Genomic DNA, 22,097 nt, shown 5'->3' with positions numbered 1-22,097 from the left:
GCTTTGCGTTTGCATGGCCACCTCGGGGACTCGGTGCGGTCCTCATTGCTCCAGAAGGACCTGATGCAGTGTGACGAAGACGTGTGATGTAAATACAGAGACACGCCGGTGTTCTCCAGCTCTGGCTTTATCCCAAGGTCATGAAGAAAGAGAGTGAATCCAGCCATAATCCCTTCTCAGCAAGTGTTCCTGGAAACAAGCAGTCTTTTGTGTCAGAATATAAGACTCGTCGAGTGTGAGGGGGGCTTTCGGTGCCGTTTCCATCAGTGTTGTTCATATCGATCATGATGAGGTTGAAATTAAGATGCACTGGGGATTTAAAGTAGCCGTATTGCTATACCCTCGTGCTGAGGTGATGAGACTGGTCCCTGCAGGATGAGAGACGGCTCTACGCATCACCAAAGTCCTTTGTTTGTTTTCATTCCTTTCTTTCTTTTCTCTTCTTTGCAGGTTTCCCTGATTTTCCAGGGAGTGTTCAGTGATGGAGGTGCTACAGTGCGATGGCTGCGATTTCCGTGCAGAGTCCTGCGATGAGCTCAAGGCTCACATTCAGGACGTCCACACCGTTTTCCTGCAGCCCACAGACGTCGGGAACGAATCACCTCAAAGGTCAAGGTCCGATTCCTTAAACTCCTTCAGTCACACTGAGGAGGACGACGAGGACATCACCAATAATGAATGTGAATTTCCACACAAGGAACCAGGTACATCCAACAGCTGCACCCCACGTACCTCAGGAGTAAATGTTTGATTTAATAAAAGAACTTTTTTTTTTTTTTTACACCTGCTGTGGCGTATGTAAGCGTGGCAAAAGCACGAAGCCTGAAGGATCCTATATATCATTTATCTTAACCGTTCTGAGAAATGTCAAATTATGCAAACATGGGGAAGCCTCTCAGCTTCTTCCGCCTTCCCCAATTTCTCTATCATCTTCACTTTCTCCACTTTTTATTCACTTTACCTTTTCCACTTTTTCTACCTTCTCCAATTTCTCCACCTCTTTCTCTACCTTCTCCAATTTCTCCACCAGTTTCTCCACCTTCTCCAATTTCTCCACCAGTTTCTCTACCTTCTCCAATTTCTATACCTTCTCCAATTTCTCCACCAGTTTCTCCACCTTCTCCAATTTCTCCACCAGTTTCTCCACCTTCTCCAGTTTCTCTACCTTCTCCAATTTCTCCACAAATTTCTCCACCAATTTCTCCACCTTCTCCAATTTCTCCACCAGTTTCTCTACCTTCTCCAATTTCTATACCTTCTCCAATTTCTCCACCAGTTTCTCCACCTTCTCCAATTTCTCCACCAGTTTCTCCACCTTCTCCAGTTTCTCTACCTTCTCCAATTTCTCCACAAATTTCTCCACCAGTTTCTCCACCTTCTCCAATTTCTCCACCAGTTTCTCCACCTTCTCCAGTTTCTCTACCTTCTCCAATTTCTCCACAAATTTCTCCACCAGTTTCTCCACCTTCTCCAATTTCTCCACCAGTTTCTCCACCTTCTCCAGTTTCTCTACCTTCTCCAATTTCTCCACAAATTTCTCCACCAATTTCTCCACCTTCTCCAATTTCTGCACCAGTTTCTCTACCTTCTCCAATTCCTCCACATGATCTACTTTCTTCACTTTACTATCTACTTTCTTCACTTCATCCACTTTCTCTTTCTCCACCTTCTCCTCTTTGTCCACCTTCTGTACTTTCTCCATTTTTTTCTACCTTCTCCAATTTATCCCCTTTATGTGCATTCTACAGCTTCTCTACATTCTTTACTTTCTCCACCCGTTCCACTTTCTCTATATTCTCCAATTTCTCCATCTTATCTAATGTCTCCAGTTTCTCCACTTTTTCCTACTGTCTCCACCTTCTTCTCCCAAATCTTCTCCATGTTGTCCACCATCTCCACTTTTGCCATTTTCTCCCCGTTCTCCGCCTTCTGCACTTTTCTCCACCTTCTCCAATTTCTGCACCTCTTTCTCCACCTTCTCCAATTTCTCCACATGATCTACTTTCTTCACTTCATCCACTTTCTCTTTCTCCACCTTCTCCTCTTTGTCCACCTTCTGTACTTTCTCCCTCTTCTCCTTCTTCTCTCCGTTTCCTTTCTTCTTCTCCTTCACCGTTCTCTATCTTCTCCACTCTCTCTACCTTCTTCAATTTGTCCATGTTCTCCACTTTCTTCGCCTTCTGCCTTTTCTTTACATTCTCTTATCTTCTCCACCTTCTCTACTTTTCTCCACTTTTCTTTGCTTTTACTTTCTCCTTCTCTGTTTTTATTGTTCTTGGCCTGTGTATCTGACTACAAATCCTCTCTTCTTCTCTTTGTCTGGTGACAAAACTAATCATATCAGTTGTTCATTAGTGGGACGTTTACTTTGGTGTCTGAAATGAGTAACAAACACAGATGAATGCAGATAAAGTAGCATGCGTCAGTGTGGAAATCTTGACGCCTTGAAAAACGGAGAAGGACAGACAGTGATGTTCTCAGAAACGTGGCTGGCTATTGGCTCAGTTCCATTCGCCTGGTTTTAGTGTTACGAGAACATTAAAACACATGCTGTGTTGCACAAGTCGCAGCAGTAAATAGAGCCAGATTTTAGGTGATAATGAAGCATTAACGTCAATTCTGTAATATAAACAGCACCCATATTAATAAACCTTACATTTCCTGTTTTGAGCAGCGTGTGCATCCCACACCTTAGTTTTTGAGGATCTCCACTTCGGTCACATTTGTGAATGTGGTTGTAAATGTGAGCAATTGGCTGCAGAAAGCATTGTTGTTCTGAGCATTTACACCAGTGGTATTTGATGAAAATCCAGTTGGAAGAAATTTTTCATACCCTACATTTTGCTCTTAAGTCTGTGCACAATTTATATATACGGAGACTCACGGACACAAACCTCTTGAATTCAAATTGTTAATGAGTTAATGCAATTCTATGCACCAATGACGTCAAGATTAAATCCTTCATTTATTCAAGTACACCAGTTTAATGAACATTTTTGAGAAACTCCGTCATTTCATAATAATGACCTGAAAGCAAGCAATCCAAACATAAATTAAGACAAATAAGACTAGATGTTCCATTAGGACGAATTTAATGGTACTCTGTAAAAGGCGGAAAAGCTAGAGTATGTCTGTGATAGCTGGCACGCTGCAATGGCTTAGCTGCATTACTGGAAAATTTAGCATGCACCACATTTAGAAGGCACTCATTCATATTTAGTCATCATTTTGTCCTTTTCAGCTCTTTGAGCTTTTCCTTTTATGGAGTTTTGTGGGTATCGCTAAAGAGCTGTGCCGTGAACACATTCGGTCATTTACGGCCGATTTGTCATTTATCGACATATGAGTATGAGTGCGAAGAAAATCTGTGTTAACGAAACTTTTATCAACCTGCCAGAAAATTGTTCCGTTCAGTTTGACCTAGATAAACAGCCGTCTGGGATTTTGGTTTTGCCTTTGTGTTATTGACGTTATTGTGCGTTTAAAACATGTCCACTGGCCCATGAATCCCAAATTCCCTCCATTTTCTATGTTCTGTCTCTGCCCCTGATCACACTGCAGTTTTTATCTAAGCACACACTGCACACAACTCCAGCCTGACGTCTGCTTCAATGCTACTGTTTCTCAGAATTTATGAATCACCCCGGACATATTTCCACATCAACAGTCAGACTCATGTATGCATCACGTCGTGAATCACGTCAATCCGCACTTTGATCAAATGAAAATTCTTTATGTTCAAATGTGTGCACTCATTGTTTCACGTGTGCAGTTGGTCTGTGTAACCACAGTGTCAGGAAGTCTAGGTCACTGGGTGACGTGTACGGAATATACGGCCCCATACAGCTCACAGTGCAGTGAAAGAAGTACCCTTTGTTTGCCCATTTTGGTCAGGATCTGAAGCGTTACAGGTAAAGTGTGATTCTTTAAGGTGACCATGAGGAGGATAGCACTTGGATATCAAAATCGGTTCATAAGACAGGCCTAATTACTCAATAAAAAAATAAATACATGCTCCGTCCTAACAGTGTTGAAAGCATGCATAAAAGATGTCATTTCTACACATTTTCTTACATTTTTATTGCTTAAGAATTTCAACATAGCCTCATTTTCCGCATGGACGACAACATAATTCGAGTATTTCCATGGACCTGATTTTTATGTCCATTGGAACAGATTTTAATGAGAGAACAACGTTGTTGTTAATGCTTGTTGTAATATTTGTCTTGTTTATGATACTACTACACAGTGTCGTAATTTGTAAAATGGATCCCATTTGTCATAACGGATCCTTTTATAGATTCCAGATAAACGGACACGCAGCCTTTTTCTGCTTTAAGCACATAAAATAAACGGCGTGCAAAAAATAAATAAATTCCGCTTTCCCTATGTTTATGTTTCAGGCCTCAACTCCTTCGCCACAGATTCGGGGCCCTTGTCCAGTTCAAACCAAACGATTTACAATCAGTCAGCCGACAAGGCAAAAAACCCATTTTTTCAGTGCAAATTTTGTGTGCGCTACTTCCGATCGAAATCCCTCCTCAAAGAGCATGCTAAGAAGGTCCATGGCATTGAAGGAGGAGCGTATTCAAACGACCATTCAAATTCACTCGAGACCTCCAAGTCAGGCTTCAACGTTACAGCACATCATAGCGTCGATAAGCTGTACTCGTGTCAGTATTGTACATATAAATCTCCTCGAAGAGCGAGAATCCTGAAGCATCAGAGTATGCATCACAAAAATAATTTTCTGGCCCATTCAGAGTCTCCTGTTGAAGCAGAAGCTGAAACAGAGGTTCTGGACATGGACTCCGATGCCATGTCTTCGGAAGAACAGTGTGAGGAATCACAGGATCTTACTGAGCGTAACGTTTTGGAATCCATGATCAAAGCAAGGTCCAGAGGTGGCTTCAGCTGTGAGTGGTGTGGCTTCCAGACCTCTCAAAGACAACAGTTATGTGATCACATGATGAAGAAGCACCGAAACATGGTGAAGATTATGGTCTCACTACAAAAACCCAAAGCAGATGGAAGTGCAGGATCTTCTAAATCAAATTCTCCTTCATCGCCAAGAAGCACTCCAACGTCCAACTTGATGTCAACTGATCTAAGTGGCAATGAAGGCTCCTCAGCATCTGTGAAAGGTAGTGCCTCAGTGAAGTCCCTATCAGGGCTGTCACCTTTTCAGTATTCCCATATTGCAGGAAAGATTCCCAACAGCACAGGATCTTCCATACTGTCAGAGAGGTCGACTTTTGCCATGTCAGACGTGTCGCACTCAAGGGTGGATCTGGATACCAGCGTGTTGAACGATTCACAAAGCAGCTCTGATGATGATGAACTCTGTGACGTTGATGATCCTACTTACAACGACTCGTTGTGCACTGTGGATTCTGCTAAGCTGCTTCTGTCAGAGGAGGATAATAAACTGCTGGAGACCGAAGGAATTCCAATTGGAAGGCATCTGAATAAATTCCAGTGCCCGTTCTGCTCTTTTTTGGCTAAACATCATAGCAGTATCTCTCGCCATATAGAAAACATACACTTAGCCAGCCAGACCACCTTGTACAAGTGTGATGAGTGTACATTTCTTTGTACAAGTTCAGTAAAACTTGCCACACATAAGCAATGTCACAGTGGCTCCTCTACTGAATGGGACATCATGGACCTAACCAATGAAAGCCAAGATGGCCAAATTGAAAACTCAGTCAATGGAGGAAATGGCAGCTCTAACATGAATGGCCAGAAATCCATCGATGTAGAAGAGGAAAATTCTCATCACTGTTCACTCTGTAATTTTTCCACAATGACACTGAAAGATTTACGTGTCCACCAGCAACATAAGCACTCATACTGTGATGGGGTACAGCCCACAAGTCAAGACGATTCGTTAAATGAGCAGCAGGATTCTGAATCCGAATCATACGGAACATCGAACTTTGTGCAAAAAACTCAAACGTCAATCCTTGGATTTTCCTCCAGAAAGCACCTCATTGGAAAGACTGCCAGGAAGTCCATAAACGACTTGCCTCTGGATCTGTCTCCGGTCAAGAAACGAACAAGAATTGACGAAATTGCAAACAACCTTCAGAGTAAAATCAGTCAGAGTCAGCAGCAAGAGGACGTTATTAATCTCGATGATATGGAGGATGAGGAAGAGGAAAATGAAAATCATGTGGATGAGAAAAAAGAGAAAGATAACTCCGAGATTCAAAGCCGACGCTTCACTTATAATACGCAGCATTTGTACATCAGGAAACCTGATTTTGTTCAAACGGAGCGTGGTGTCGGCAAAAGGAAGCGTAGCTTGCAGTCCAAGTTAACCTCAAGAAACATCCCTATCCAAGTCACCGTCTCCGATGATGAGGACAGCTTTGGTGCAGAGTCTAAAGATATCCATGATCAAAGCAGTCAAGATAGCAGAGAGATGTATCAAGAGAGCACAGAGTACACAGAGGAACCTGGTAACCTTTTCTACTGTAAACACTGTGAGTACCAAAACAAGTCTGCTCGCAGTGTTAGCACCCATTACCAGCGTATGCATCCCTACATTAAGTTTAGCTTTAAATACATTCTTGATCCAGAGGATCAGAGTGCTGTCTTCCGTTGCCTAGAGTGTTTCATCGAATACAACAACTTCAGTGACTTACACAAGCACTACATGGATCACCATCCAGAAGCTAGCAATGTTCTCAACTTTAACCAGCCAGATTTGGTGTACACGTGTCGCTTCTGCTCATACACCAGCCCAAATGTCAGAAGCCTGATGCCTCATTACCAAAGAATGCACCCCTCAGTGAAAATCAACAATGCCATGATCTTCTCGAGCTACGTGGTCGATCAGCCTCAGAAAGGAACTACAGAGTCGCAGACACTGAGAGAAATCTTGAATTCAGGGCCCAAGAGCTTCACCAACTCTGCCTCAAGGTCTTCTTCCAGTCCCGCCCTTAAAAACTCGATCAAAACGCCTGACTCAAATGTAGACTCTGAAGCCTTCAGAGAAGTCGTCGATGGTAATGTTGTGGTGTACGATTGTGACATGTGCTCATTTGCAAGCCCTAATATGCACTCCGTATTGGTTCACTATCAGAAAAAGCATCCTGAACAGAAGGCATCATACTTTCGCATACAGAAGACCATGCGGGTCATATCGGTAGATCGAGCACAATCATCAAACAACTCCACATTTACCCTGTCAAGTACTCCGAAGCCCTCAAATGTTATGCCCGTGACTCTGGATGACGAACTTTACTACTGCAAACACTGTGTTTACAACAATCGATCTGTGGTGGGCGTTCTAGTTCATTACCAAAAGCGCCATCCAGAAATCAAGGTGACTGCTAAATACATAAAGCATGCACCTCCTACACTTGGGTTGATGAAACTCATGGATGAGTTGCAGATTGCACCTCCTAAAAAGTTTCTGAAACAGTTAAGTACCAATGCAACTGATGGATCCAATCATTTGCCTCCAAAAGGAACTGCAGACAAGGGGGAGGGTGAGATGTTGTTTTTCTGCCAGCACTGCGACTATGGAAACCGCACTGTGAAAGGAGTGTTGATCCACTACCAGAAGAAGCACAGAGAGGTAAAGGCAAATGCAGATTTGGTTCGAAGACACACCGCTGTGGTTCGCAGTCAGAGGGAAAGGGCGCAGATGATCCAAACAGGAAGTTCCACATCCACTGCAACCTCAGCCACTGATGCAGAGAAATCCAGAGCACTTAGATCTTTAAAGTGCAGACACTGTGCCTACACATCTCCCTATGTGTATGCCTTGAAGAAGCATCTTAAGAAGGATCACCCCACTGTGAAGGCCACAGCCATGACCATCTTGCGCTGGGCTTATCAAGATGGAATCTTGGAGGCTGGTTATCACTGTGAATGGTGTATTTATTCCCATGCTGAGCCCAGTGGGCTGCTCATGCATTACCAAAGACGACACCCAGAGCACAACGTTGATTATGCTTATATGGCCAGCAAGTTGTGGGCCGGTCCTGACACGTCCACCTCCAAGCAAGTGGGCAACTCTGAGATAAAGCATTACCAATGCAGAGATTGTGCCTTTGAGGCTTGTTCTGTTTGGGACATCACCAACCATTACCAAGCTGTTCATCCGTGGGCTGTCAAAGATGACGAGTCTGTTCTCATTGACATCATTAAAGGAAACCATACATCAGATAAGCTTATGTCTCCAATGGGAAAGGGAAATGTCTCAACATCCAGCCCATTCAACAGTCTCCAGTCTGATGAAGGCACTGTGGAGATTAGCAGGTCGGTACCTGAACACCATCCCCACCTTTCCTTCTCCACCAGCTCGTCTATATCAAACAATCCCTACCAGTGCACTGTGTGTCTGTCTGAGTACAATAGCCTTCATGGACTTCTGACTCACTATGGCAAGAAACATCCTGGCATGAAAGTGAAGGCTGCGGACTTTGCACAGGAAGCAGATATCAATCCTAGTTCAGTTTACAAGTGCAGACACTGTCCGTACGTGAACTCCCGCATCCACGGGGTTCTTACACATTACCAGAAACGCCATCCACTGATCAAAGTAACGGCTGAAGATTTTGCTGATGACATTGAGGAGGTCAAAGATTTGGTGCCGGAGGGAGATGAAAAATCAAAAAACCAGAGGCAGGGATACGGTGCCTACAGGTGCAAGATGTGCCCTTATACTCATGGAACACTTGAGAAATTAAAGATTCATTATGAGAAATATCACAACCAGTCTGTTTCAGATATATTTACACCAACGCAAATGCAATCCTCGGTTAGAAAAGAGGACAATGTCGCTGAATGCAGTGCTAGCAGTATGACTGAAGCACCTGAGAGATGCGAGATCGATCTTACGCTCTCGGAATTCGCGAAGGGAGAGAAACATACCGTGTTCAGATGTCAGCTGTGCAAATACTTCTGCTCCACCAGGAAGGGTATAGCTCGGCACTACCGCATCAAGCACAACAATGTACGAGCTCAGCCCGAAGGCAAGAACAATGTCTTTAAATGCGCCCTGTGCTCCTACACCAACCCCATCCGGAAAGGTCTGGCTGCTCACTATCAGAAACGACATGACATCGATGCATACTACACACATTGTCTCGCTGCTTCCAAGACATTGACTGAGAAACCAAACAAAGTGACTGTACCTCTGGCCTCTGAAGAAGATAAATCAGCGATGAGTGAGGAGCTGAGACAAGCAGTAGACCGAAGGAAGTGCTCACTCTGCTCTTTCCAGGCATTCAGCAGGAAAAGCATTATCTCGCACTATGTCAAGCGCCACCCGGGGGTTTTCCCAAAAAAGCAATCCTCTAGCAAACTCGGTCGTTACTTCACTGTGATTTATCCCAAGGATCCAGAGACATCAGCCATTATGGAGGACATAGAACTGGTGGAAGTAAAATCAGAGAATGACGAACACCTGGAGAACGCCTTGGAATGGCCACAATTCAAGTGCATGAAGTGTTCTAAGCTGACCTTTGACACCACTGACCTTCTCGTCTCACATTACAATGATTACCACAGCAACGAGCTCAGGCGGGACTTTGTCACCATACAGAGCCCAGTGGAGGAAGGCGCCGAGCTCTACCAATGTGCTCACTGTGAAATCAAGTTCCTCACACTTCCTGAGCTTAGCATCCACCTTACAAAGCACAACGAGAAGTTTGAGAAAATTACAGTGCAACACGAACGGAGGAAGCAGCTCCAGATCAGGCGGAAATCCACAGAGGCACAACCAGAAAACAAGGTGAGCTGTAATGAATATGTTCTTGCTTTGTTTACCTTTGTGAATGTTTAAGCTACATGCTGAAACTGACCAAATGCCTCATCACTTGTAACGTGTTTCACAGATGGATGTCTCAGTTGAAAAAGCTCCTATTGGCTACCGATGCAACTTTTGTGTTGAGATTCACCCGACACTTCGAGCTATTTGCAACCATCTGAGGAAGCACGTTCAGTATGGCGAAGCCAAAGAAGGACATGTGGAGGTAAAAACGGGACACTGTTCAAGTTTTGCTTCGTTGCAACGGAATTGTAGGAGAATTGCATCATGCTTTGATTTTATTTAAATAACTTTCTCTATAAGCTACCTTTGTATGTTTCTTGCTGTTGTTGAATCTTGCAGACACACGTTTGATTTATTGTAATAAAGGAAATCGCAATGAAATCTAGCTTATAGATGATAAAATTGAATTACTGTAACTAAAATAAAAACATCATGAACGTACTTATGTAAATATGAAAATCATATGTAAATCTGTTTCCTCTGACAGCAGGGAGTGGTGGAAATTTCTGATGGCATCGCCAATGGCAGCATGGAGGATGCGGTCAGTACGGAGACTATTCCCACTGAGGCAGGGGATGGCGTGTTGGTCACCATGGCGACGGGGATCACGGAGAGGGTTCCGGAACACCGGTGCGATATGTGCGATCGAGTTTTCATGTCCATGCAGGGACTCCGATCTCACGAACGAAGCCATTCGGCCACAGCGATGATCAACAGAGACGACAAGTACAGTTGCCAGTACTGTCAGTTCCAGTCAGCTTTCAGACACAAGTATGGCGAGAAATATCCAAACAGCCACTTTATACTTTATTTACGATGTCAGAAAAATGTTAGCATGGAACCGAATTCTGTTCATCCGCAACTGTCTCGTTTCGCTTTTCCTTCAGTCTGGACCGACACGTTCAGTCTCATCACGGACATCACAAACCATTCCGGTGTAAACTCTGTCCCTTTAAATCAGCCTACCTGAGCCGCCTGAAGAGTCACCTGCACAAATCACATGCAGGTACGCAGACACACACACACACACACAGGCACGTACATGCACCTGCACTAATCCCATGCAGGTACAGACACATACATACATACATACATACATACATACATACATACACACACACACACACCTGCACACACCCACACACCTGCACAAATCACACACAGGCACATACATGCACCTGCACTAATCCCATGCAGGTGTACACGCACACACATGCACACACACACCTGCACAAATCACACACAGGCACGTACATGCACCTGCACTAATCCCATGCAGGTGTACACGCACACACATGCACACACACACAGGTACACATACACAAACACATACACACCTGCACAATTGTTTTTTGTTTATCTGTGACGCATTTCTACCGTAGATGTTAATGACTGTTGTTGTTGTTATTGTAGTCTTTGTTGTTGTTATTGTTGTTGTTTGTTTGTTTGTTTGCTTCAGGTGAGAACACATATAAGTGCATCTCATGTCCATTCTCGACGATGACGATCAGTCAGCTGAAGGATCACTCACTGCAAGAACACGGGGAAACTCTCACACTGCCCCGACTGAGAGCCCGAGCTGCCCTGCGCACCACCCACACACTCACACACAACAACACACAACACACACAAAGCGACGCCAACACCAAAGGTAAGCACCAACACTGTACTCAGGTCAAAGGTCACACATTTAGACCAATAATGACATACTCACATAGACATGTGTTATCCTCACACAGGGTGTGTTATGGAGCTGATAAGGGGTGTGAAGTGTGTTGTAGTAGTTTACATTTTCAGTACGATACTCAACACCCAAGTCTAAACTGCTACTCATCCTCGCTATCCCAACACACACTAAAAACACATCCTCATCAACACAATTGCAATCATTTTCATCAGATCTCTGTCATTTTAAATAATACTCTATAGTGTTGAGTACATGCTCTCTCTCTGTCTCTTGTCAGACTCTGTGTCGTATTTGGAACCGCCAGATGTTCAACAGCAGTTGAGTCATTACCAATTGGCGTCTCGTAATCAGGCTCCACCCACTCTCTTGTCGGTTTCTCCTGGCCCCTCCCCATCGACAGGGGCAGAGACGTTGGGAGCAGCTCTGTCCCGCCCTGACGCCACCCTAACCTGTGAATTCTGTGAGTTCAGCTCAGGTTATATGCAGAGTCTGAGGAGACATTACCGAGACCGCCACGGAGGAAAGAAACTCTTCAAGTGCAAAGACTGTTCCTTCTTCACCTGCTACAAGTAACTACATCATCATCATAACCATAATAATCACTGCGTGTTTGTTTTTGTCTTGGGTGTATATTTTGGTATTTGTCTTGCTGTTTGCTTTAATGTTCATGTTGGTGTTTATTTTCGGGTTTGCTTTGATGTTTATTTCAGTGTTTTCATTGTGTTTATTTTTGGTATTTGTTTTTTCTTTGTGTGTTTTGAAGTTTGATTTGGTGTTTTATTTTATATTCATTTTTGGTATTGTTTTTTCCTTTGGTGTTTATTTGCTGCTTGTTTTAGTGTTTGTTTTGGAGTTGTTTTGTATACATTTGGTGTTTATTTGGTGTTTGTCGTGCAGGTCCACCTTCACCCTGCATGTGGAGGCCGGACACAGTCCCCCCTCTGATGATGGACTGAGAGAACTGCGCTGTCCTTTCTGTCTCTATCACACCAAGTCCAAGAGTCACATGATCGACCATGTCCTCCTTCACCGAGGTATGGACATACCGTCAACTTTACCACCCTCCACTGCACATCTGTCTACTGCATCACCGTACACTACGCCACCGTACACTAAACCACCCTCCACTGCACATCTGTCCACTACACCACCGTACACTAAACCACCCTCCACTGCACATCTGTCCACTGCACCACTGTCCACTGCACCACTCTCCAGTGCACCACTGTCCACTACACCACCGTACACTATACCACCCTCCACTGCACATCTGTCCACTGCACCACTGTCCACTGCACCACTCTCCAGTGCACCACTGTCCACTACACCACCGTACACTATACCACCCTCCACTGCACATCTGTCCACTGCACCACTGTCCACTACACCACCCTATACTACACCACCTTGCACTATACTACCATCCACTACACATCTGTCCATTGAACCACCGTCCACTACACTGTCCATTACACCACCTCCTTTATATCACCTTCCACTGCACATCTGTCTCCTACACCACCATCCTCTGGGCCATTCTGCACTACACATCTGTCCACTACACCACCGTCCGTTACACCACCTCCTCTATATCACCTTCCACTGCACATCTGTCTAGTACACCACCATCCTCTGTGCCACTCTGCACTACACATCTGTCCAGTACAACACTGTCCACTACACATCTATCCACTACACCACTGTCCCCTACACATCTGTCCTCACACCAGAATCCCCTGCACCACTCACCACTACACAAACAACCACTACACCACTGTCCTCTTAACCATTGTCCTCGATACCATAGAACTGATCATCATTTCCCTCTCTGTCCCCCCAGAAGAGCGCGTGATCCCTCTGGAAGTGTCTCGCTCTAAACTGTCTCGTCACCTGGACGGTTTGATCTTCCGCTGTCATAAGTGCACCTTCACATGTTCAAGTGCCGACAGTCTGCAGCAGCACATTGACAAACACGATGAGCCCAAACCATACGAGTGTCGACTGTGTTACTACGACACAAAACACCAGCAGCAGCTCGAGGATCACCTCCGAGACGAACACAAGGTCAGCCTCCATCCCCTGTCCCAAACAGCACACTTCGTAAGAACACCACGTAGTGTTCATAATTAAATGTTCGAAACACTAGCACACACAGATGCTATTTTAATGACGCAGATTGACGGTTTTGGTAAAGTTACTAAATTTATGTCCTGTTTTTTTTGCTGTTAGGTGATCCGTAACTTTGAGCTGATGGGCAGAGTGAATCTGGACCAGCTGGATGTTCTGAAAGAGAAAATAAACAGTGAAGAGGAAGAGGAACTGAAGGAGGAAGAGGAAGAAAAGGAGGAACTGGTGGCCATTGATGATGATGAGCAAACCGAGGAGGCAGAAAGAGAAGAAGAGAAAGAGATGGAGGAGGAAGTGACAGCCACACAGGAAGAGAGTAAACAGGAAGCAGAGATGGCGGGTAAACAATAAACTACATCACTGCATAAAAATTATTATTAAGAATTATGTTCTCCTAAAAATGCTACAATTTGAATTCTACGTTTATTTAAAACATTTAAGCAGGACTGAAGAACTGGAAACATGAAAACTAGTGAATTTACCAGCATTAATAAAAAAAATAATTAAAAGAATATACTGTCTGGTCCATCAGTTTTTGGATAGTCACACAATCTTTGTCATTTTGCTTCTGTACACCACCAAAATGGATTAGAAATGAAGCAATCAGGGTGTGATTGAATAGTAGACTTTCAGCTTTAATTCACTGGGGTTTAACAAAAAATATTGCATTAACTGATTAGGAATTACAGCTGTTATTTGCAGTGTCCCTCCATTTTCACAGGCTCAAAGGTATTTGGACAATTGGCTGATAATCAGTTTCATGGCCAGGTGTGGCCATTGTTTATCCTCATTATTTCATGACCAATTAAGGAGATAAAAGGTCTGGAATTGATTTTCATTTGGTAGCTGTCCATGGGAACTCTCAATATACAATCCAAAGAGTTGATGTAAGTGCAGAAAAAAAAAAAACAACAGACTAGAAATCAGAGAGATAGCAAAAACTTTAGGAATGGTCAAACCAACAATTTAGTACATTCTTAAAAAGAGGGAATACACTGGCGAGCTCAGCAACACCATAAAGGCCTGAATGACCAAAGAAAAAAGTGGATGATCGCAGAATTCTTTCCTTGGGGAATAAAAACCCCTTCACAACATCTAGCTAAGTCAAGAACACTCTCGAGAAGGTAGGTGTATCATTGTTAAAGTCTACAATCAAGAGACACCTTTATGAATGTGAATAAAGAGGGTTTACCTCAAGATGCAAACCACTGGTCAAGAACAGAAAGGCCAGGTTACACTTTGCTAGGAAAAAAAAAAAGCCTGCCAGTTCTGGAACAAGATTCTTTGGACAGATGAAACCAAGATTAACTTGAATCAGAATGATGGGAAGAGAAATGTATGGAGAATTAAAGGATCCAAAGCATACCACATCATCTGTCAAACATGGTGGAGGGAGTGTTATGGCATGGGCATGTATGGCTGCCATTGAAACTGGGTCACTGGTGTTTATTGATGATGTGACTGCTGATATAAGTAGCAGGATAAATTCTGAAGTGTATAGAGCAATACTTTCCGCTTAGATTCAGTAAAATACTGTAAAACTGATAGGACGGCACTTCACAGTACAATGACCCAAAACATACGGCATCCCAAGAGCTTCTTAAGGCAAAAAAATGACATGTTCTTAAATGGCTGAGTCAGTCACCTGACCTCATAATGAGCATGCTTTTCACTTACTGAAGACAAAACTGAATGAAGAAAGACCCACAAACAAGCAGCAACTGAAGGTGGTTGCAGTAAAGGCCTGGGAGGAAACTCGGCATTTGGTGATGTCCATGGTAATGGAAACAATTTGCATCCAAGTATGTAAAATAATCCTTATATTTATAATTGTTAGTTGGTCCAATTACTTTTGAAAATGGAGAGACTCTGTGGAAAAAATGGCTGTAATTTCTAAAACGGTTACTGCAATATTTCTGTTAAACCCCTTGAAATAAAGATGAAAGACTACACTTGTGGTTGTGTACAGAGGCAAAATTACAAAAAAGTGTGACTGTCCAAATACTTATGGACCTGGCTGTATTAATTAAGCCTTTATTCCTACTGACACCATCCATCCTCTCTCTCTCTCTCTCTCTCTCTCTCTCTCTCTCTCTCTCTCTCTCTCTCTCTCTCTGTCTCTGGTTTGGGATGGTGTGCTGTTACAGAAATGATGATGGCGTGTTCTCCGAGTGCAGGGAAAAAGTTTCCATGTGAGTTTTGTGGCAGAACTTTTTCTCTTAGTTTGGAATGGGAACGTCATGTTCTCCGCCACGGCATGTGAGTGTCCGGCTTTCGGTCATGTTTGTGTTCAAGTACAATCAAAAGAACCACAGAAAATACATTAACTACATTTTATTAGTAGTAGTAGTAGTTGTAGTAGCATTATTTATTATTATTATTATTATTATTATTATTATTATTATTATTATTCAGCTTCTACACTTGGTTTGAGGTATTATTTTTCCTTTTCAGGACTGTTAACAGCAACATGAGAGCTATGAGCCCAGTTGCCTCAGTAACAATAACAGATGGAGGCATCGACCAATCAGCTAACACTACAGAAGTCGAGAGAGTGTATCAGTCCAGCCAATCGGAGAGTTCTGTTCAGAATGAGGAAGACTGAGAGACCAAAAATGACTTATAGAAATGTACTGTGTTATAATGGTGTACGGTTTGTTGTTGGAAAAAAAAAAAAAAAAAACTAGGCTGCTTCATGGACACTTGATTTAAAAAAAAAAAAAAAAAGTGAGGAAAAAAGCAAAACTGTTCATGGTTTTGAAGCATTGTTAGATTTTAAGTGTTAAACATGGGTTCTATAGGTTGTGTTACATCCTAGCTGTGTGTTAAATCGCTGATCCTTTAAAAAGTGTGACTTGGTCCCATAGGACAGATGCTAATAATATATTGGTAACCAATAGTGACGAATCTGTAAGAACTCTGTTCAGGTCAAATAAACACTTCCTGTAAGGTGACGTGTTAAAAATGTCCCTCGTTTTACTTACGTTCTGAAGGCTAAATATATTAATGATAAAATGATAAATCTATTCAAACTTTCAGGCATGCACTGGGTGAAATTCTACTGGAATTATATTAAAGGAACAGTTTGTGTTTCAGCACCCCCAGTGCTCCATGTTAGGCTAACTGCAGTGAAATTTCATGTGAATTTTACCCAGAAGATATTTTATTGGCTTAAGCATAGGATAGGACATTATGATTATGATATTTATATTTGATTTTATGGATATATTGGTGTCTATTTTTCTCCCAAAGAAGTTAATTACACTGTATATTTTTTTCCCTTAAAAATTAAAGGGGAAAAAAAATTAAATAAAAAACATTTTTGAAATGTTCTTTATTAAGCAAATACTTGCTGGATTAGATTGGATTAGACACTTAAATATTGATCATATTGCCAAAAAAAACCAAAAAAAACCTGAATTGTCTAAATTTTTAAAAAATGTAATTACATTTTATTTCATTTTATTATATTACAAAAAAATATATTAAGAAATTACTGGCTGTGTTAAACATCAATAAGCATGTCTGTGATATCTTTTTATTTATATATATTTGGCACATTTTTCAACATACAAAAACAAAACAAAAATAGAATTGTTATTATATTATATTATATTATATTATATTCAGAACTCTAAATTTCTTTTTATTAGGCATTTAAAAAATGTGTAAAAAATTCAGGCTCCATTTCCGTGAGCCAAAATTTGTGTGTATTGTTTTAATTAGAACCATAAGACTCAATTCTAAACAGCTATGTTTCTGTCCCAGTATAAAATTATTTCTACTGCAAGTATTTTGTTCGCAAGATTTTTACAGCTTCAGGACACTAAAATGACGGATATTCCTCGTTTTAGCGATTTTTAAACGAAGCTGTGATGATTCCGTAACGCCTGACACACAGATCGTGTGATTTGACCTGAACGCTGACTTACAGATTCAATATTTTTTTACATTTTTAGCCTTGTGTTAATCTTTAATCCTGTAGCTGAATTCCTTCAGGAATAGTCACCATCTTATTTGTATCAGACGTTTGTTGATTTTATTTTTATTTAATTTTATTTTTATTTAGTATATGGACAAACACTGGGCCCCAAAGTTTTGTAGCAAATTGCTACTGTAGTTTTATTCTATTTTTAATTCAAATTTTTATTTAGTTTCTGCTGCTTTGAAGGCATGTTCCTGCACTCCATCATGTATGAAAGCAAAACTTAAAAAAAAACAACAAAAAAAAAACAACCTGTTTATGTAGTGACTTAAAGCACCTTCAACGCCATGGCTCCATTTCTCTTTTTTTTTTGATTACAGGAAACAAGAACTGAAGAAGAGTAGCATTTTGGGTTTAGCTATTTGATATCGAGCAGCTCATCCCAACAAGCAATTACGACAATTAAAAAAATTGTTTTATTTGAACATGCTTCTCCTTAAAGGAACAATGAATAGATTGTATGTGATGAAAGTTGCTGCTCAAAAACCCTGAAGCCTTATTATTATTATTATTATTATTATTATTATTATTATTATTATTATTATTATTGAGGTAATTTTTCACCATTTCTTTCCAAACACATTTTGGTGCAGTTACAGTACAATACAGTCATGTCCCAAACTAAGGGAAAATCATTTTTGGGCAGTGAGATGTTGACCCGTTTTACAGCAGTCCCATAATTCTCAGAGAATTTCTCAATAAATTAGTAATTTTTTTTTAAACAAAATATTGTAATAATTGACTCTGTATTTACCGTTTTTATCATAGTATTACACAATTACCTGCATAAAAGTTTCATTTCGTTAATTAATGTCTGTGTAAAACAAAAATCATTTACAAATAGTTTAGAATTCATCACATTTTTGATAGAAACAGAAATCATGAGGAGTTGTGGCATCACTGATGGAAAAAAAAACAACTCCTACATGATTGTCTTTCCTGCTTTGTCTGATTAGCAAGGAAGGAGAATCCAGCTGTATTCTGGGTAATCAGCTTTTTTTTTCTTCTTCTTACTTTCTTTTTTTTTTTTAACAGAAGCTTCATGTCAAGTGTTTGGGAATGTGGTGGGGTTTTTTTTTTTTTGGTGTCGTCCATATTTAACAAAAAAAAAAAAGTCATTTTGTGTGGTTATAGGAAATACTTTTCTTTTTCTACCTTTAAAAAAGAAAAAAAATGTTTCTTTCTTTATAAGCCTAAAAGTTTGTAAAAGACAGAAACCCGTTAAATTCTGAACACTGGATTGTTGTACATATGATTTAGAGTTTTGTTTGTTTGTTTGTTTGTTTGTTTGTTTGTTTTGTTTGAAGTTAGTTGAACAGTAGCCCCTCCATCTCGCCTTCTTCCTGTGAAACCCGTGACGTTGACTAGAAGTTTGTTGTTTACACTTTGATTTCTGGATATTCTGTAAATATTGTAATTCATCGGGTTTTTTTTAACTTGTTAATAAAGTTATCAGATAACGAGAAACGTGGCTCTGCATTCTACTGGTTCACTCAGACTTGGGTTTTAACCGAGTTAAAGTCACGCTCACAAACTGCAGGATAAATCACATTAGACGTGAACTTCACCATCGTTCAGCGTAAAGTGGGAGAAACTAATCTGGGGTAAAGCTTGTTTAAGCTCCATCCAAATCAATCACACAGCTGTCACTGTTCTCTTTCAGACCTAGCATGTAAAAGCTAACAAGCGAGAGACGCTAACTAGCGAGTGAAAGCTAAAGTGCAGGTTTAAGGTGGTGTTGGTGTAAATCAGGTTTATAAAGCACTTTTTGTCGCCCACATGAATCACGAGTTAAAGCACAGTAAAGTTAAAACCTCACATTGTCGTGTTTCATTTGCAAGTCTTTTCATGTACAGTTGTGTGCAAAAGTTTGCGAACCCCACACCAAATTACATATTTGGTTGATTTTCGAAGTGGAAAGAAGTAAAGACAACCTTTGCAGCAAATTTTTCTTTTTTTTTTCAGTAGGATAACAAGCCCGGTCTTTCTTGTTACAAATTTGTATGCCTAAAATACGCTTCAAAGAGAAAGGAAGCTATTGAAGAAAATCTATTTTGGACATTTGACCTTGCTGTGGCTTTGATAGTTTGGATCAGTTCCAAAATTGTATCAGTTCATCTGCTGGGTACAATGATAATTCCATAGAAACATTACAAACATCTAACCATTAGTTGTTGAGAATCTTGGATGGATTCACAGGCAGACGAACACTTGGACAATCCGTACATAATTCCACCTAGTGGTGGAAGCATAGTAATAACATTTATTTCCCAAATATTACTCCACAATTACTTTATACTTGATTAACATAAACAAGCGGCTTCAAACGCTTCAGCTTGCATTTCTTAATGGTGGAAATAGAGCTATGTTTTGGGTCATTGTACTGCTGTATAAACCAGCCTCTTTTCAGCTTCAGTTTATTGACTGACTGTATCACATTTGCTTCCAGAGTTTGCTCATATTTACTGGAATCTATTCTTCCATCTACCCATGCAATGTTTGCACTGCCACTGGTAGCAACACAACCCCAAGCATAATAGCAAATAATCCACCCCCAGGTTTAATAGTTTGCAAGGTGTACTTTTCATCAAATTGTACTCCTTTTTTCTTCAAAGATACCTTGTGGTGAGTGTGGCCAAAGAGTTCAAATTTTTCTTTATCGGTCCATATCACTTTTTTTCTTCAGTGCCTCTGGCTTATCTACATGTTGTTTTGCATACTTCAGACATTAACTTTTGTGAAATGGTCACAGGTAAGGTTTCCTTCTAATGACACTTCCATGCAAATCATGTCTGTGCAAGTACTACCCCAATTCTGAAAAAGTTGGGACAGTTTTGGAAAATGCAAAAAAAAAAAAAAAAAAAATCATTTGAAAATTCAGTTCACTCGGTACTATATTGAATACACATTATTAACACATTATTGACACATTATTTGATATTTTACTTTGTGAATTGACTTTATTTATGAAAGTATACACTCATTTCAAATCAAGTTACTACAACACACTCTGGGACAGTCAACTTTTTAACACTGTGTAACATCACCTTTTCTTTTAATAACACTTATTAAGCGTTTGGACGCTGAGTGGAGACACCAGTTGGTTAAGTTTAGCAAGCAGAATTTCCCCCCATTCATCCATTATGCGTTTCTTCGGCTGCACAACTGTACAGGGCCTTTGTTGCCTTATTTTGCGCTTCATAATGCGTCACACGTTCTCAATGGGAGACTCAGGTCAGGACTGCAGGCAGGCCATGCTAGCACCCGCACTCTCTGCTTACGCAACCATGCGCGTGTAATCCGGGCAGAATATGGTTTGGCGTTGTCCTGCTCTGGATGACAGCATATGTTGCTCCAAGTTACCCATGCCATGGGCACTGACACGCCCCCATACCATGACAGACGCTGGCTTTTGGACCTGACGCTGATAACAGCTTGGATGGTCCTTTTCCTCTTTGGCCCGGAGAACACGACGGCTGTTTTGTCCAAAAACTATTTGAAATGTCGACTCGTCGGACATTCCACTGTGCTACTGTCCATCTCAGATGAGACCGAGCCCAGAGAAGTGGGCGGAGCTTCTGGACAGTGTTGATGTACGGCTTCTGCTTTGCATAGTAAAGCCTTAACTTGCATCTGTGGATGCAGCGGCGAATGGTGTTGACTGACAAAGGTTTACCAAAGTATTCCTGAGCCCATGTTAGGATATCCATTACAGACTCATGACGGTTTTTAAGACAGTGACGTCTGAGTTATCGGAGATCACGCGCATTCAGAAGTGGATTTTGGCCTTGGCCTTTACGCACCGAGATTTAACTGGATTCCTCGAATCTTTTAATTATATTGCACACTGTAGAAGGTGAAACGCCCAAAATCCTACCGATTTGTCTTTGGGGAATGTTGTTCTCAAAGTGTTGGATTATTCACTGACGCATCTGTTGGCAGATTGCCGAGCTTCGACCCATCCTTGCTCTTGAAGGACTAGGCCTTTTTTGGAGGCACCTTATATACTATGATTAGACGATTGCCTCACCTGTTTCACATCACCTTCTTATTTCCACTTTTCACATTGCGATTAGTCATAAATTGCCCTGTCCCAAAATTTTTGGAATGTGTTACATGCATCAATTTCATTTATCGTCAAATAACTATGCAGTTGATTAGGTAAAACATCAAATTCCTTGTCTTTATATGTTGTTGTTGTTTTTATTTACATACAGGTCAAAGTACATTTACATACTCCTCCTCTTTGTTTTTATTTGCATTTTCCATATTGTCCCAACCCCAACTTTAGAAATTGAGGTTCTAACACTGAAGAGTAGAACGTTGCACCACCACTCATGTATCAGCTAAACCTTCCTGTAGGTCCTTGCAGTCATTTGGGGATTTTGTTTTGACTTTCTACCCAGCATATTCTTTCTCTCTCTCACTCTCTCTCTCTCTCTCTTGTGATCCTGACCCCTTCTGCTCTCCAGACCTGCCTGATCCATCCTGGTGCCCTACTTCTGGTT

The 22,097-nt window shown here is 41.3% G+C and overlaps 1 protein-coding gene across 6 annotated transcripts in view; it reads left to right on the top strand.

Annotated features, from left to right (window-relative positions):
• The window catches only part of znf462 (zinc finger protein 462), a 48,685-nt gene extending 29,629 nt beyond the window's left edge, over positions 1-19,056 (top strand). For 3 of the 6 annotated variants that reach the window (XM_017493556.3, XM_017493558.3, XM_017493557.3), the window contains exons 2-13: positions 451-704; positions 4,404-9,751; positions 9,855-9,992; positions 10,278-10,561; positions 10,678-10,796; positions 11,250-11,441; positions 11,755-12,046; positions 12,375-12,511; positions 13,318-13,541; positions 13,707-13,944; positions 15,752-15,863; positions 16,059-19,056. In XM_017493556.3, the coding sequence (XP_017349045.1) occupies positions 482-704; positions 4,404-9,751; positions 9,855-9,992; positions 10,278-10,561; positions 10,678-10,796; positions 11,250-11,441; positions 11,755-12,046; positions 12,375-12,511; positions 13,318-13,541; positions 13,707-13,944; positions 15,752-15,863; positions 16,059-16,209 (7,458 nt within the window). In that variant the 5' untranslated portion in view covers positions 451-481 and the 3' untranslated portion in view covers positions 16,210-19,056. Of the gene's footprint in view, positions 1-450; positions 705-4,403; positions 9,752-9,854; positions 9,993-10,277; positions 10,562-10,677; positions 10,797-11,249; positions 11,442-11,754; positions 12,047-12,374; positions 12,512-13,317; positions 13,542-13,706; positions 13,945-15,751; positions 15,868-16,058 lie in introns of those variants that run through there. The other 3 variants (XM_017493559.3, XM_017493560.3, XM_053687729.1) reach the window with 3 other exon arrangements.
• Positions 19,057-22,097: the final 3,041 nt, after the last annotated feature.

This window comes from Ictalurus punctatus, chromosome 18, assembly GCF_001660625.3.
Source record: "Ictalurus punctatus breed USDA103 chromosome 18, Coco_2.0, whole genome shotgun sequence".
NCBI lineage: Eukaryota > Metazoa > Chordata > Actinopteri > Siluriformes > Ictaluridae > Ictalurus > Ictalurus punctatus.
Note: the sequence above shows the minus strand (reverse complement) of the source record. Positions and strands in the feature narration are given on the sequence as shown.